Source organism: Rosa chinensis, chromosome 2 (genome assembly GCF_002994745.2).
Source record: "Rosa chinensis cultivar Old Blush chromosome 2, RchiOBHm-V2, whole genome shotgun sequence".
In the NCBI taxonomy this organism is placed as follows: domain Eukaryota; kingdom Viridiplantae; phylum Streptophyta; class Magnoliopsida; order Rosales; family Rosaceae; genus Rosa; species Rosa chinensis.
The window spans coordinates 56,293,931-56,307,151 of NC_037089.1; the positions used below are offsets into that span (position 1 = coordinate 56,293,931).

At 37.1% G+C, this 13,221-nt stretch overlaps 2 protein-coding genes across 2 annotated transcripts in view; one reads left to right on the top strand and one right to left on the bottom strand.

Moving 5' to 3' along the window:
* Positions 1-2,756: 2,756 nt before the first annotated feature.
* LOC112184577 (plasma membrane ATPase 1) lies at positions 2,757-3,884 on the bottom strand. Its single transcript, XM_024322836.1, has 3 exons — positions 3,795-3,884; positions 3,026-3,160; positions 2,757-2,936 (listed from the first exon to the last, which is right to left on the bottom strand). The coding sequence occupies exons 1-3, from the start codon at positions 3,882-3,884 to the stop codon at positions 2,757-2,759; spliced, it is 405 nt and encodes a 134-aa protein (XP_024178604.1).
* Positions 3,885-9,737: 5,853 nt separating this feature from the next.
* Positions 9,738-13,221, top strand: part of LOC112185553 (proline-rich receptor-like protein kinase PERK1) — a 4,738-nt gene continuing 1,254 nt past the window's right edge. The window contains exons 1-7 of the mRNA XM_040514923.1: positions 9,738-10,125; positions 10,902-11,237; positions 11,350-11,436; positions 11,541-11,611; positions 12,166-12,242; positions 12,372-12,519; positions 12,776-12,937. Of these exons, the coding sequence (XP_040370857.1) occupies positions 9,801-10,125; positions 10,902-11,237; positions 11,350-11,436; positions 11,541-11,611; positions 12,166-12,242; positions 12,372-12,519; positions 12,776-12,937 (1,206 nt within the window). The 5' untranslated portion in view covers positions 9,738-9,800. The remainder of the gene's footprint in view (positions 10,126-10,901; positions 11,238-11,349; positions 11,437-11,540; positions 11,612-12,165; positions 12,243-12,371; positions 12,520-12,775; positions 12,938-13,221) is intronic.

The following is a 13,221-nucleotide window of genomic DNA, read 5'->3' on the forward strand; positions in this document are numbered from 1 at the left end:
CAATAATTTAGAAATCTTGTATTACTAGCATTTTATTTCCAGGGTAATATAAGCAAAACTCATACCAAGTAGAAGAAGGTACTAGTATAGAAACTGAAGTTTGATTTCAGTTAAATATCAAATAAGCTTAAATAATCTATTCCATCAGACACAAGTTATTTTAGAGCACAAGCCATAGCTCGTGTGTTAAAGCATAAAGCAACAAGTTTATATAACATAAAGGAGACAACAAGCAGCAAGTGACATTTATATTTCACAAAAATCGGAACTCCAAATATATGATGCATATACCACAAATACATCTCCCTAAGGACACCAATTGTTACAGTGCCTTTAGTTGTAGTTCCAGCAATGGGGTGTGTGTGTGTGTGTGTGTGAGAGAGAGAGAGAGAGAGAAAGAAAGAGGTCATATTAAATTTTCAACTTGTGAACAAATTATAACTTAGGGTGTAATACCTTTGAAGTTCTCCGGCCTCTCCTTTGGAACCGAAAATCATTGCATAACTGCAAATTTTTTTCAGAATTGAATCATCTAACTACACTTTAAGAGAGATAGCATTAGTATTGTGCTATTAAAAAGCCTTCGTGCATGAATAGAATACCTTTAGATAAAGCTCTTCAAGCTTCCAAAATTTAGATGATTTGTGAGTGGAGTCATGCAACTTAACTAGGTGATAATAGTACTCAGAGTCTTCAAACTAGACTGATATGATATGGTATCTAGGCCATAGAGGTGTGATATTACCTTGAAGAAAGAGACTCTGGACGAGGAAGTACATGCATCAAGAAGAAATAATTATTTGTCAACTTTTAATCAATATAAGCAAATTCAAAGTTAAACAGGGGCTTAATCAATAGAATCCCCTTCTGAACAGGCATCCCAAGTTGGACCTTTGTTAACTTATGTTAACAATAGAGCCATGGCATCATTAAGCTTAATCATCTGTCTCAGCCATACTGAGTTCTTTGGTGGACTCCTAAGTTCATCAGGAATAAAACATTGTGCGAGTTGTTTTAGCAACTTAACTTATTCTCTAGAAGTCAACTTAAATTGACTAAAATTTTAAACTTTTATTGAAACCCAGATAGTATTTGAACCCATAATTGAATGAAATGAAGTAAACAACAGATCTATAATTTATATATATGTATACCTTCTCATTATAATGAAGACTCTTGGTCTAATTAAGCTTCTGCTTTGTACTCTGCAACACCAACAGTGGAATGAAAAGGTTAGAAAAGTAGCAGAGATTAATTAGAATAAATTTAATAGATTTAAGCAAAAAGTAAATTAAAGCAGGGAGGCATCAATTATAGAACTAGACAATAATAAACTAAATTTTTTATTTTGGACAATGATGAATAATAAAGAATAATTAATAAATAAAGAATATAAACGTCTAACAAATCCTAGGAATAACTCTCATGAGCAGCTCACTCGATCTTTATACTACACAATTATAGGATTCGACACATATCCCTTGTCTATTACCCTCCAGAAACCCATTGATTATTCCATACTATAAAGCTAAGAATGTTTGGATATTACAAACCTAAATCCCCAGACCACGGAATAACTCTCCTAATCTGAAGCATATAGCTTAACCTTAAAGTTCCTACCTCGGAAATTTCAATCAAACTTAGGCAAATCAATGTCAACCAAATTCAATGAATAGACATACAAAACACAAAACAACATAGTATCATCCTCGATAAAGTTTTGAAATTGAGATTGTCACCTGGGTTGAGAGAAGAGAGTCTGAAGCCATTTGCGTATCTCGTCGACTTCAGACGCGCAACCAGTCACCCAGAAGAGAAAAAATTAGAGAGGAGAGAGATCAGGAACAGAGCTAAAATGAGGGAAGAAAAAACTAGATCTTGTTCAGGTTTGAACTCCGAAGGGGAGAGAGAAAGGGTCGCGGGAGAAAAAAACTAGATATGGTTTTAGGTCTGAACTCGAGTCTCAATAGAGATTAAAGGGAAAGGGGCGTTATGTCTATTGAGCGTTCGATCAACTCTTCACTGAATGGACGAGGGTTAAGACCAGAGAGAAGAGAAACTGGTCCATATGAGCAGATGCCTCCAAGGTTCAAATAGCTAAAACAGGCTTTACGCAATTTCTTGTTTTGCTGGATCAGGTGATGCACAAAACACCTTGTACAATGCACCTGCTAATGTGTTTGCAATGCACAAATTCTAGATTAGGTGATTGCTTACCTTCAAGACCCAACTCAATCAATTTGAGATATCCCCCAGGCTACAACAGCTCCCCAATAATTCTGTCTGGCTCAGTTAAGTCTCTTTCAATTACATGTACACACCGTCCTTCCTGTAACAAGAAGCAAATAGATGCTTAACTCATAAGCCCAAATTAGAAGGCACTAGAGCAAGACTTCCTAAACCTGAATGTAATTAACTTTAGGTAATGCCTATGACTACTCTCCGGCCTCTTGAAGCTTTCTTTTATGTAACATTCTTCTGTCTTACTGCTGATTGTAAAGAATGGAACTTCAAGTAAATAGAACAGAATCACATCAAATACTAAGAAAGAAATCATAACCTGACCTTGGCAAGAGTGTAAGCAAGAGCTGCACCAGCAACTGAAAGTAACCAAATGATGTAAAATGTCCAGCAATTGAATAGTGAAATGCATAACTGTGTCCAGCAATTTGTTCTAAAAGCAACCAAATTATGCAATATGAGTAGAAAACAGCTTGTGCAATAAAAGAAATAAAATCACCCTAGTGTAAACATACCTATTGAAAGTGGCCCTGTTGATTTGTGTTATCGACAAGATGAGCAGCCTTGCCGAAAAAGGTATGAACACCAGTGGCAATCACCACAGCTTCAATTTCTCCTTGTTTGCATGTAGAGCCCAAATACACAATGTCACCAGGGCCTTTGGTCACAGAAAGTGATTCACCGGCAAGAGCAGACTGCAAAGACCAAATGCAAAAAATTAGACTAAAATCCAAATAGCTCCAATCAATCATATAATCTTGCGAAAATGTGATTGTTAAATCACCTGATCAATTTTCAGTGGATCACCGTTGAGGAGACAAGCATGTGCTGGAATAATATCCCCAAGCTTAATGTTGATTATATGATTTATATCAACAGGAACAAGAACAGAAGCATCCTCCTCAATCCACCTCCCAATCTCCCATGATACACACACAAATTCAGAAAACTCAACCCACCCAAGAATTGGGATTTATTATTAAAAATTTCATTAGCTTTCACAATTTCAATTTAGGTTTTATCAATTAGGAGATGAATTGGGTTTTAGAATACTTCTTTCGGTGGAGTGACTGGAGTGAATAACCCAGCAATTTCGAATTGATACAAGACATATAATCATGAATCTTACAAAGTTACAAACTGCAACTGAAGAAGGAATCAACATTAAATGGAAATCAAGTTATCATACCCATTTCTAACTACCCAATCAATATCATTAGTTCATTACCTTAATTAAAATCAACATCATGATCAAAACTCAAACGGAAATCGACATCAACATCAACATCAACATCAAATCAGTTAATCAGTAACATTATCTTTGTTAAAAACTTAAAATTACCATCAAGATCAAAAAATCAAATGGAAATCGTCAAATCAAACCCATTTCAACTTTACCCATTCAAAATCTAATTTCCCAACAAGATCAAATGGAAATCAAAGTAGTGAACCCAATTTTACAGATTAGAAATTTAGAATTCAGAAACTCAGAAGAGAAGAAGAGGAGGAGCGGAGCTCGAAGAGGGAGAGAGAGATAGTGAGATACCTGGAACCTGGAGGCAGAGCTCGGAGACTGCAGAGGCGGACTGGCGGAGACGGGTTGCTGGTTGTAGCCTTGCAAGTTGCTGTGTTCGGTGCTCCATCTTCCGTGTTCGGGTCGGGACTCGGGAGTGCGCCAATTCTCCAACCGAGTTAGGCGGTAGGGCTTGAGTCCTATTCAGTCCGGGCTGAATCTGCCCCTGCTCTGTGATTTAGTTCTTGGGAAGTGAAAGACTTGTGGTGATGGACAGGTCCCCATCCCCAAATAGAAGAAAAACCTAATCGAAATCAAACCTTAAAATCGAAACTAAGAAGAAGAGGGAGAGACTAAGAAGAAGAATCGAGAGAGCGAGAAGACGAAGGAGAGGGTGAGAATCGAGATCTGAGAGAGCTGAGTGAGAAGGAGAGAGGCTGGTTTTTGAGGTTTTCAGTTTCACGAGTTCTAGGTCGAGCTGAGAGAGCTGATCGAGTGAGAAGGACAGAAAATGACTTAATTGTGAGGGATTTATATCAAAAAGCACAAGTCAAAATAACCTAGAAAATTTTAAAACAAGCTCTACACTCAGACGACATTTAAATGTTGTCTAAATGTCACGACATTTAAATGTTGTCTGAATGTCACAACATTTTCTAGTCAACTAGAGCTTGGCTATTTGAGAGGGAAAAGTACTTGATCAAATTTTGGATATCCCTCCAAATTTGAGATAGGAAATCATCATCTTTTACAACAACAAAAATGTGTTGTCTAAATGCTGGCCATTTTTCCAAATTGAATAGGTATGGGTTTAGCCTATATTCAGACAATTAAAAAGAAATTATGTCATCTGCAAAACTCAGACGACAGAAAATAATACTTGTGTCCTCTGAAGTGTGTCGTCTGAAGGCCTTTTTGGCATAGTAAATCAAGCAATATTCAGATTTGCTTCAGGATTGCTTGGCCTCCAAGTAAGCCTTATTGAGTCTCTAAACAATATATTATGAACTTGTCGAAAATAAATAGCTTGGGCCACCGATATTGGCCCGGATTTCTTCCGAATCGCCCTCGTCGGGAAAAAATGTTAATTTTGGGTTCAAACAATAGGTACAAGACCTTCTGCTGGCACTTCTTATTTCAAGTTACTTCAAGATGTTTCTAATTACAGTGATGGTATGGTTTGCAAATCTGATGGTTTCTTGTTCTAATTTTTTTTTTTTTTACTCTCCTTAAGTATACTTGGTTAGACTCCACATCTAATCTAATTCAAACACCCCTTCTACAGGTCTGGGAATATCCTTCTGTGATTTTGATCATTGATTTATTTGCATTATCCTCCAACACTGTGACACTCAAAGGTTAGACGATAAAGTATTTACAGTCCTGGACATCATTTTATAGTTTTCAATTTCAATATCTACATCACTCTTTATGCCTGGTATCTGGTAAACGCATATATCCAAGTAGTTTAGTGTTTAATGTACTGGTAAACGCATATATCCAAGTAGTTTAGTGTTGTTTAATGTAATGTTCATGATGTAAATAGATACTTTTTCTTGATTTGATGTGGAGGTGTGCATTAGCTAATATTATGTTTTCATAGCATTTCTCAAATTCTCCATCTGCAAGATTTTGCAACTTTGGATGATGACTGCAGTTGAACATCTTTCTTTTTCTTCTTTGGGTGAAATAGTGATAACTCGGTCAGCTATGAGTAGATGTATAGCAGCTTGCTTTAGTGCTCATGCTGTAAAGTTTTTAGTCACACAAAGGTGCTGGACTTGGGAACTTTGAGATCTTTTCTCACTTGTTGTTTGTTATAGGAGAGATCTTCTATCATTGTTGTGTCTGAAATTTATTTCTTCGAGAAAGGCAGCACTTTTGAAAATTGTTTTAGTTATTTCCTGCAAAGGAAGAAGCAGTGACAGATAATTAATATGAATGTTGTAAAAGAATATGGTGAACCCGGGTAAGTTTTGTATTGATGACCTTGTAAAAGAACAAAGCCTGAATTTGTAGCAGAGAGAGGTTGATGTATCGTGGCATGAGACCAAAAACAAATTCATATATGTTGTGTTTTACTTTGTGTATAAGGTCTGCACAAAAATTAGTTCTCTACATTGTACCTTTTGTTATATTGTACGTTGATTATCAATGAGTTTCAAATAGTTGTCATATTATAAGTTATGTAGGTATTTTAATAGGAACATCACTCATTTTGATGGTTTCTAATCAATATGATTAGTAGCATTTGATAAGCCTTGGGCCAACCAATCCAAGATAGTGATTACTCTTTGATATTTCATATTTGATTGAATATCTCTATATTTACTTTAGCCGTAGTGGCATGGCTAAAGACCTAATATCTCTGCATTTGCTGATAAAATACAAGTGGATAATAAACCCACAACAATGCGTGGGCATACTAACTAGTAATCAACTAATTAAGAGAGGTTAGCTGAGCATGAGCTGTGTTGCCGTGACTTTTCAACATATGAAAACTGGCAAAACGTGGAAAGACTTGACTAGTGATGTGGAAACTAACAGTGTAAAGACTTGGAAGCTGTGTTGCCGTGACTTTTCAACATATGAAAACTAGCAAGATGTAGAAAGACTTGACTAGTTTTTAGCATATGAAAACTGACAAGATGTGGAAAGATTTGACTAGTGTATAGACTTGGAAACTGACAGTATAAAGACTTGGAAGCTGTATTGCCATGACTTTTCAGCATATGAAAACTAACAAGATGTGGAAAGACTTGACTAGTGTAAACAATTAAGTAGAAGCAAGCCAAGCAACTCTTTCGAACTATAAGAGTAATTCTAACAGTTTCTCCATATTTTGATTTTTCTCTATTTTAGGGAAAAATGAGTCTCTTTTGCTCTAACAGATTTTCTATAACTATCTCCATTTTATGGATATATAGTGAGGAAAAAGAAAACCAAATTCCCTAAGAGTGTTGGGATGAGGGAAAAAATGATGGAATTTAATTGAAAATGAGGATTTCATAATTCCTAAAATCCAATTCCCTCGTTTGGCACTATCAGATTGGAAATTTTAAATTTCTCTATGGAAAAAAACGAAGTAATTCGTTATTTAAATTTCTCACTTCAATTTCCACCAAAATAAGTGTCATTTACGAATTCCTTTGCAATATTCAATTTTTATTTCCAAAACAAGACTTTTTTCTATTTTATCTTTTTATTTGTTTTAAACTTTCTTAATTTATTCCACATTTCAAATCCTAAATAGATGCAACCAAACAATAAAAATTGCAATTAATGGAATTTTAGATTGATGGAGTTAAAGATTCCAGCATTTATAAATTCCTACGGATTTTATAATTTTCTCATCCAAACGCACTGTAAATTTATAGCAATCTCTAAAATTTTAAGAAAGAATTATGGACATTTTAGAGATTGCTGTGAAATAAGGAATCTGTTGGAGTTGGAGAAGAAAGAGAGGCTAAACCTTTGATTTTTGCTTCCCTATAATACAAAAATTATAGGGAAGATTTTGGAGTTGCTCTAAGACTCTAAGTACAATAACTCCTCACGAATTATTCTTATATAATTTAATGTACGAATTAGTTTTAACATTTTCCCCAACTCATTCTCACCACTAAAGTAATTCCATTTATGGACTACAGAGGTTTAACAATTGGGTGCGGCTCACCCTACCATTTTCTTTGTTCACCTGACATGCTCATTACACCCTACATGTTATTTTTGATTATTAAGTTTACTTATCTAACCCATTTTTGTTTCCAGAAATATCCTTATATGACATATCTAAATATATAAAAAATTAACGAAAATATCTCATTTAATTTATACCGATAAAAAAACTAAAATATATTAAAGTTTCCTAATAAAATCATAATCTGATTTACTTACATTTTTTATTTTTTCTTTCAGTTTCAATGTTCGTCTAAGATTAGTAAGTTACCAACTATGAGCAATAAAGAAGATACTAGCAAAACAAAGAACGCGCTGTACGCGCTAGAGAGAAAGAAACGAGGTCTTCCCCCCTGTCCTGCGGCGTGCCGCAACGCCGTCGTCGGACGGGCCAATACCGACTCCGCGCGAGTTGGGTGTGAGGCCGGGTCTATCGATCAGCGTTCTCGGTCCGATCGGTGGGATCACGGTGGATGTTAGTGAGGGAGGGGAAAACTATAGTTGTTGGCTTCTGGGTCTCTCCTCGATGGTCAACTCGACGGATTCGATCTCAGATTTGGAGGCGATCAGGCGGCGAGACGTTCGGCGCAGCGTGGCCGGGGGCTACTCGGAGCGGTCCGATCTGGTCAGGATCCTCTGGTCCCGATCTGGGTCTTCTCCATGGTGCGACGAAGCTTGTTTCTCTGCAGGTTCTGGTTTTGATCTGGGATGGCAGATCGCTGATGGAGGTTTGGCGACGGCGGCTGGGCGGCCCTCTGCAGGGTCCGGCGGCGGTGGCTATAGGGGATTTGGGCCTGGCCCGGCCGGCAGATTGTGGGGTTCTCATTTCTTGGATTGTTGCTAGGGCTTGGGCCCTGTTTTTGGGCTTGGGCTTAGCTAGTTATTTTATTTCTGTTTTATTTTATTGTTGTTATGTTTCTAGGTCGCGTCTTTGGCGTGAAATAAGAGTCTACACTTGATGTATAGAACTAGTAGGGCCTTGTGCCAGTGTATGCACTCAATGTGCCTTATCTACTCTAGGTTGGCAGCGAGTTTTTGGCCTCGTCAAATGGTCGTTACCGCCTAGTGGGAGGATGAAGCTAAGTGTCGTCGGATTTATCATCTGGCGGCAACATAGTAGGGAAGTTGTGCTAAAGCAGGTATTTATGCTAGGTTGTACGCGGGGTACATATAGTGTTATCTTTCCGCTATGTCACTGCTATGTTAAAGCAAATGGAGTAGCTATTGCACTCTTTGCTAGTTGGTGCTTGTTAGAATACAAGTCTCCTGTAGAGATTTCTGATATTATTTCGGAAAATTTTCTAGATGCTTATGGTAATCAGGGGTTTAGGCTCAATGTCCCCCCCTTGTATTCGACAGTTTCATTAATCAAGGCTTGAGGGCAGCTCCACCAGCCCTTCATTCAAAAAAAAAAAAAAAAGATAATGATTTTTTTTTTCGTGTTTTAACTTTTTACTTTCAGTGTTCACAAAGGGTGTTGCAAAGATTTAGATGAAATTAACACTAATAGTTTTGTGAACTGAATAACGAATTAATTTTGAGGAGTAAACAAAAAAATAGTAATAAATTTTAATTTGGGTGGAGAAAATAAAGATTGATGTTATCCAATGAGAAATTAAGTAGTTTTTGTATGTAATTAATTAGTTATGTATTTCTTTTTCCCTACAGATTTGTATTTTAGAAAATTAGTGTAATTCAAATGTCGGTAAGGTAAACTAAGAAAATGGTAGAGTGGCAATAGCCGCACCCAACAATTTCTAAGATATTGGATATCATGCCACCCTCAAATGAAATAATTTCATTGATGGACTACAGAGGTTCAACAATTTCTAAGAAATTGAATATCATGCCACCATTAATTGGAGATTTTTTTAGGAGTCCATAATATCAATTTTTTATCTTTATTATTTGTATTTTCCCTCCTCTACCCACTTCGCCAATCCCACTCATCTAACAATGAGATTTGAATCTGTAATTTTTATATTTCACTAATTCTTTTACATAAAAAATAATTTAACATAAAAAATTCTCGATCCCAGTCGGAATAAAAAAAAAAGTAAAAAGAATGAAGAATTTTCCAAATCCAACTCATTTTTTCTGTTATGACGTGATGCAAGTATTACAAGTGTGATTATTTGCAACGGTCTTCCATCCCCCAATTCTCACATATCCAAAACCGGGTCCCACTAAACGTGTTCATCTCTTCTACACCATGCAACCATGCAATGCATGGTAATGGTGGTGTGACTATTCTTTTTTCACCCACTCTGCATCTTCTTCACCAAGTCAAATTCAAAAACCTCCGATTCGCTTCAATCCCCCGCTACCTTTCAAACCTCCGACGGACCACGCCACCACTACTGCTACAATGACTGAGTATGCCACCCCTCCCGCTCCTCCAAGGACTTATTATCCCACCGTAATGACTTATTCTCCCAGCACCAATCCCGCTCCTACAAGCACTCCCTCGCCCACGACCAGCACTACCGTGTCTCCAACTTATTCTCCCCCCACCGCTCCTCCTCCTTCGCCGCCCACAGGGAACTTGCCATCGACCACGCCGGTCGGGGTTATAGTAGGAGTTGCGACAGGAGGGTTCAGTGTACTTGTTGTAGTGGTCATTATCTTCGTTATCTATCGGAGACGGAAGAACAGGTTAGCGAGAGCTAATGAGTCAGGGCAACAACCCAAAGGTAATTCAAAACTTATAAGCAGAAATCTTGAAGTTCTTGCATATTGAATATATTTTTTTTTTTTTGGGTAAACCACTAGGTATAGGTATAGAGTAGCATTAGAAATGCCTAGTTAGTAGTGGAGTTAATACAATGAAGGTTCCTATTGCCAGAGGACTGTTAAATTTGATTTGAAATTGATCCTATCTTAATTTCTTGTATCGATCCTATTAGATTCTAGTAGTCAGAGAGTTATTCATTTAATTTTTCCTGATTTTATATAACTGCTGACTTTGATTTAGACGTGCCACTGGAGATTATATATTTAGTATTTCCATTTAATATTGATGATTTATTTGTCTTGATAGATCTTTATCGTGTTACACTTCACTTGCTTTGTCTTAGCACCTTTTTATTTGTCTTAGTTCGTTCCCCACCAAGCAGCCATTATAAATCTCTGGACTAGGGAAAACAGAATCGTTTCGTCCATGCAGTTCTTTTTTTGGTGTAATAATGTTTCATCTTTGATAGTGTTGAAAGACAACCACCATAGATCTCATGCTAAATTGGCTTTCACCTTGCTCTCAGTGAGAAAAATTGTGTCAGACATTCGTTTGCATGTAAACTTTCATGAAAGCTTATGAATTTGAATACAAAGTCATATACGTTCAATTAGCATCCAGACCATATAGACGCTAAGCAAAGGAAAGCAGTCATGTGCATCCCTTATATATTTAGCCATGTTTTTATCTTCCCACACGGCCGTTAACTTTCTAAGGATGAATTGTATGGATCAGATAAACCGCCCCCAGCCTTTGGATTTTCCGAAAGCACATTTACATATGAAGAATTAGTCAGGGCAACAAATGGATTCTCCAACGACAATCTTCTTGGTCAAGGAGGCTTTGGTTTTGTCCATAAAGGTATTCTTCCAAATGGGAAAGTGGTTGCAATTAAACAGCTGAAAGCTGGGAGTGGACAGGGGGACCGTGAATTCCAGGCAGAGGTTGAAGTCATTAATCGTGTCCATCACAGACATCTTGTATCACTGGTTGGATACTGCATTAGTGGGGCCCAGAGATTGCTTGTTTATGAGTTCATTTCCAACAACACCTTAGAATTTCACTTGCATGGTAAGTCCTTACGGTATTTATTATATTCCTCGCTGTTTTCCTACAATCACCAAAGAATAAAAAAAGGGCAGTCTGGTCTCTGAGAGAATCTTATCAAAGAAAAACTTTGCAGGAAAGGGGCGACCAACTATGACTTGGCCGACAAGAATGAGAATTGCTCTAGGATCTGCAAAAGGATTGGCATATCTCCATGAGTACTGTAAGTTCTCTTTGAATGCTAGCTTTTTATTTTGGAAACTACATACAAATTTTCTGGGCTGTTATTTTCCTTGCAAGTTGCCTACTCTTGAGCGATATCTTCAGGTCATCCCAAGATCATACACCGTGACATCAAGGCTGCCAATATTCTTATTGATGACAACTTTGAGGCAAAGGTAGGTTGTAATAGCTTTCACATTTTGATATGATTCATCATACACTTCAAATGTATAAAGCTCATGATGTTCTTGCTGCATAGTTGCTCACAAAGCTATAAAGCTTGATGACTAAAGTAATCTCACAAACACTAAGTCTGAAAAACAAACCCTTTATGTGAAAAATTGCACTTACTTTGAAGAAATGATGGTCAATTTGGTAATGGGATGAAAATCCTTGATGACTTTGTTTTTCTTATAAATACAATTGAAATAGAAAAGGAGAAAAGCGTTTATATACGAGGTCCAGAGTTTGTTACTATATCACCAAAATCTTGATCCTTGATGACTTTGTTTTCCTTCATCTGCCACTGCCCATGTCAAAAGCAAAGAAATGTGTGTTAGTTGGATATTACGAGGATAACTTTAAATGTAAAATTTTCCTATCAGTGCTGCTTAGTTTCCGAATAAGACAATATACTCTTAAAAGGAGTTTAGGAGTTATTATTGAATGTATTTTGCATTTCTTATCAAATGCAGATAATATTAACGTGTACTATGTATTCTTTGTTCAGGTTGCAGACTTTGGACTTGCCAAGTTTGCCTTAGATACAGATACTCATGTCTCCACAAGGGTTATGGGAACTTTTGGGTAAGATCGATGTAGTCTGGATTACTTCAACACTGATTTGTAGGTTCCATGCAGTCTAAGTTTGTACTGAAAGGTTGTAGTGGTTGATTTACTAAGTGTTTCATCCGTTACTTGTTTGTAAATATTCAGATACTTAGATCCTGAATATGCATCCAGTGGAAAGCTCAGTGATAAGTCAGATGTCTTCTCATTCGGAGTCGTGCTATTGGAATTGATTACTGGACGCCAACCCATTGATAAAACTCATTCCTTCACTGATGATAGCATAGTTGAGTGGGTGCGTATACAATATTCTCACTACTAATTCTTGACAGTTCATCTGCATCAGTGTGTCGTAATATGGCTGCATCTTATTAAAAGATAACGTAGTTGCTTCATGACCTATCCGTTTTACTGTTATGGCCTTCTTTCGTCAAATCTTGCTATATGCTTTCATGGAGAATTCTCTGCTCTGCTCTCTCGCTGTGAAACTTTTTGTAACTATGAAGCTTGAATGGCCCGGAAAGATTATAGACACTGTTATTGAATTTCAGGCAAGGCCTTTGCTCGCGCGAGCATTGGAAAAGGGAAACATTGATGGTCTTGTTGATGAAAGCTTGCAGAATGATTACAACTCCAGCGAAATGGCTCGTATGATTGCCTGCGCTGCTGCTTGTGTGCGACGTTCTGCCCACCGTCGGCCAAAAATGAGCCAGGTAATCTTACAAAGTTCCGAAGTTAGTTTGAGCTGATGCGATAGATCTATTTGCCTTGTTTACATCCTCCTTTTTCTTTACAATTCAAATATCTTTCTGTGAGTATGGAGTCTCGTAAGACTCCTCTTAATATATGTAAATATATACATATATATTTGGTGTGTTTATTAAAATTTTGTCTTTGTTGAAGTGTATCGTAAGCTATGCCAGGCTATTACTTTGGAAGGATGTCAAGCATCGGTTTTAGTCTTTTAGATCATCTTTGAAATTGTCTTCTAAAATGA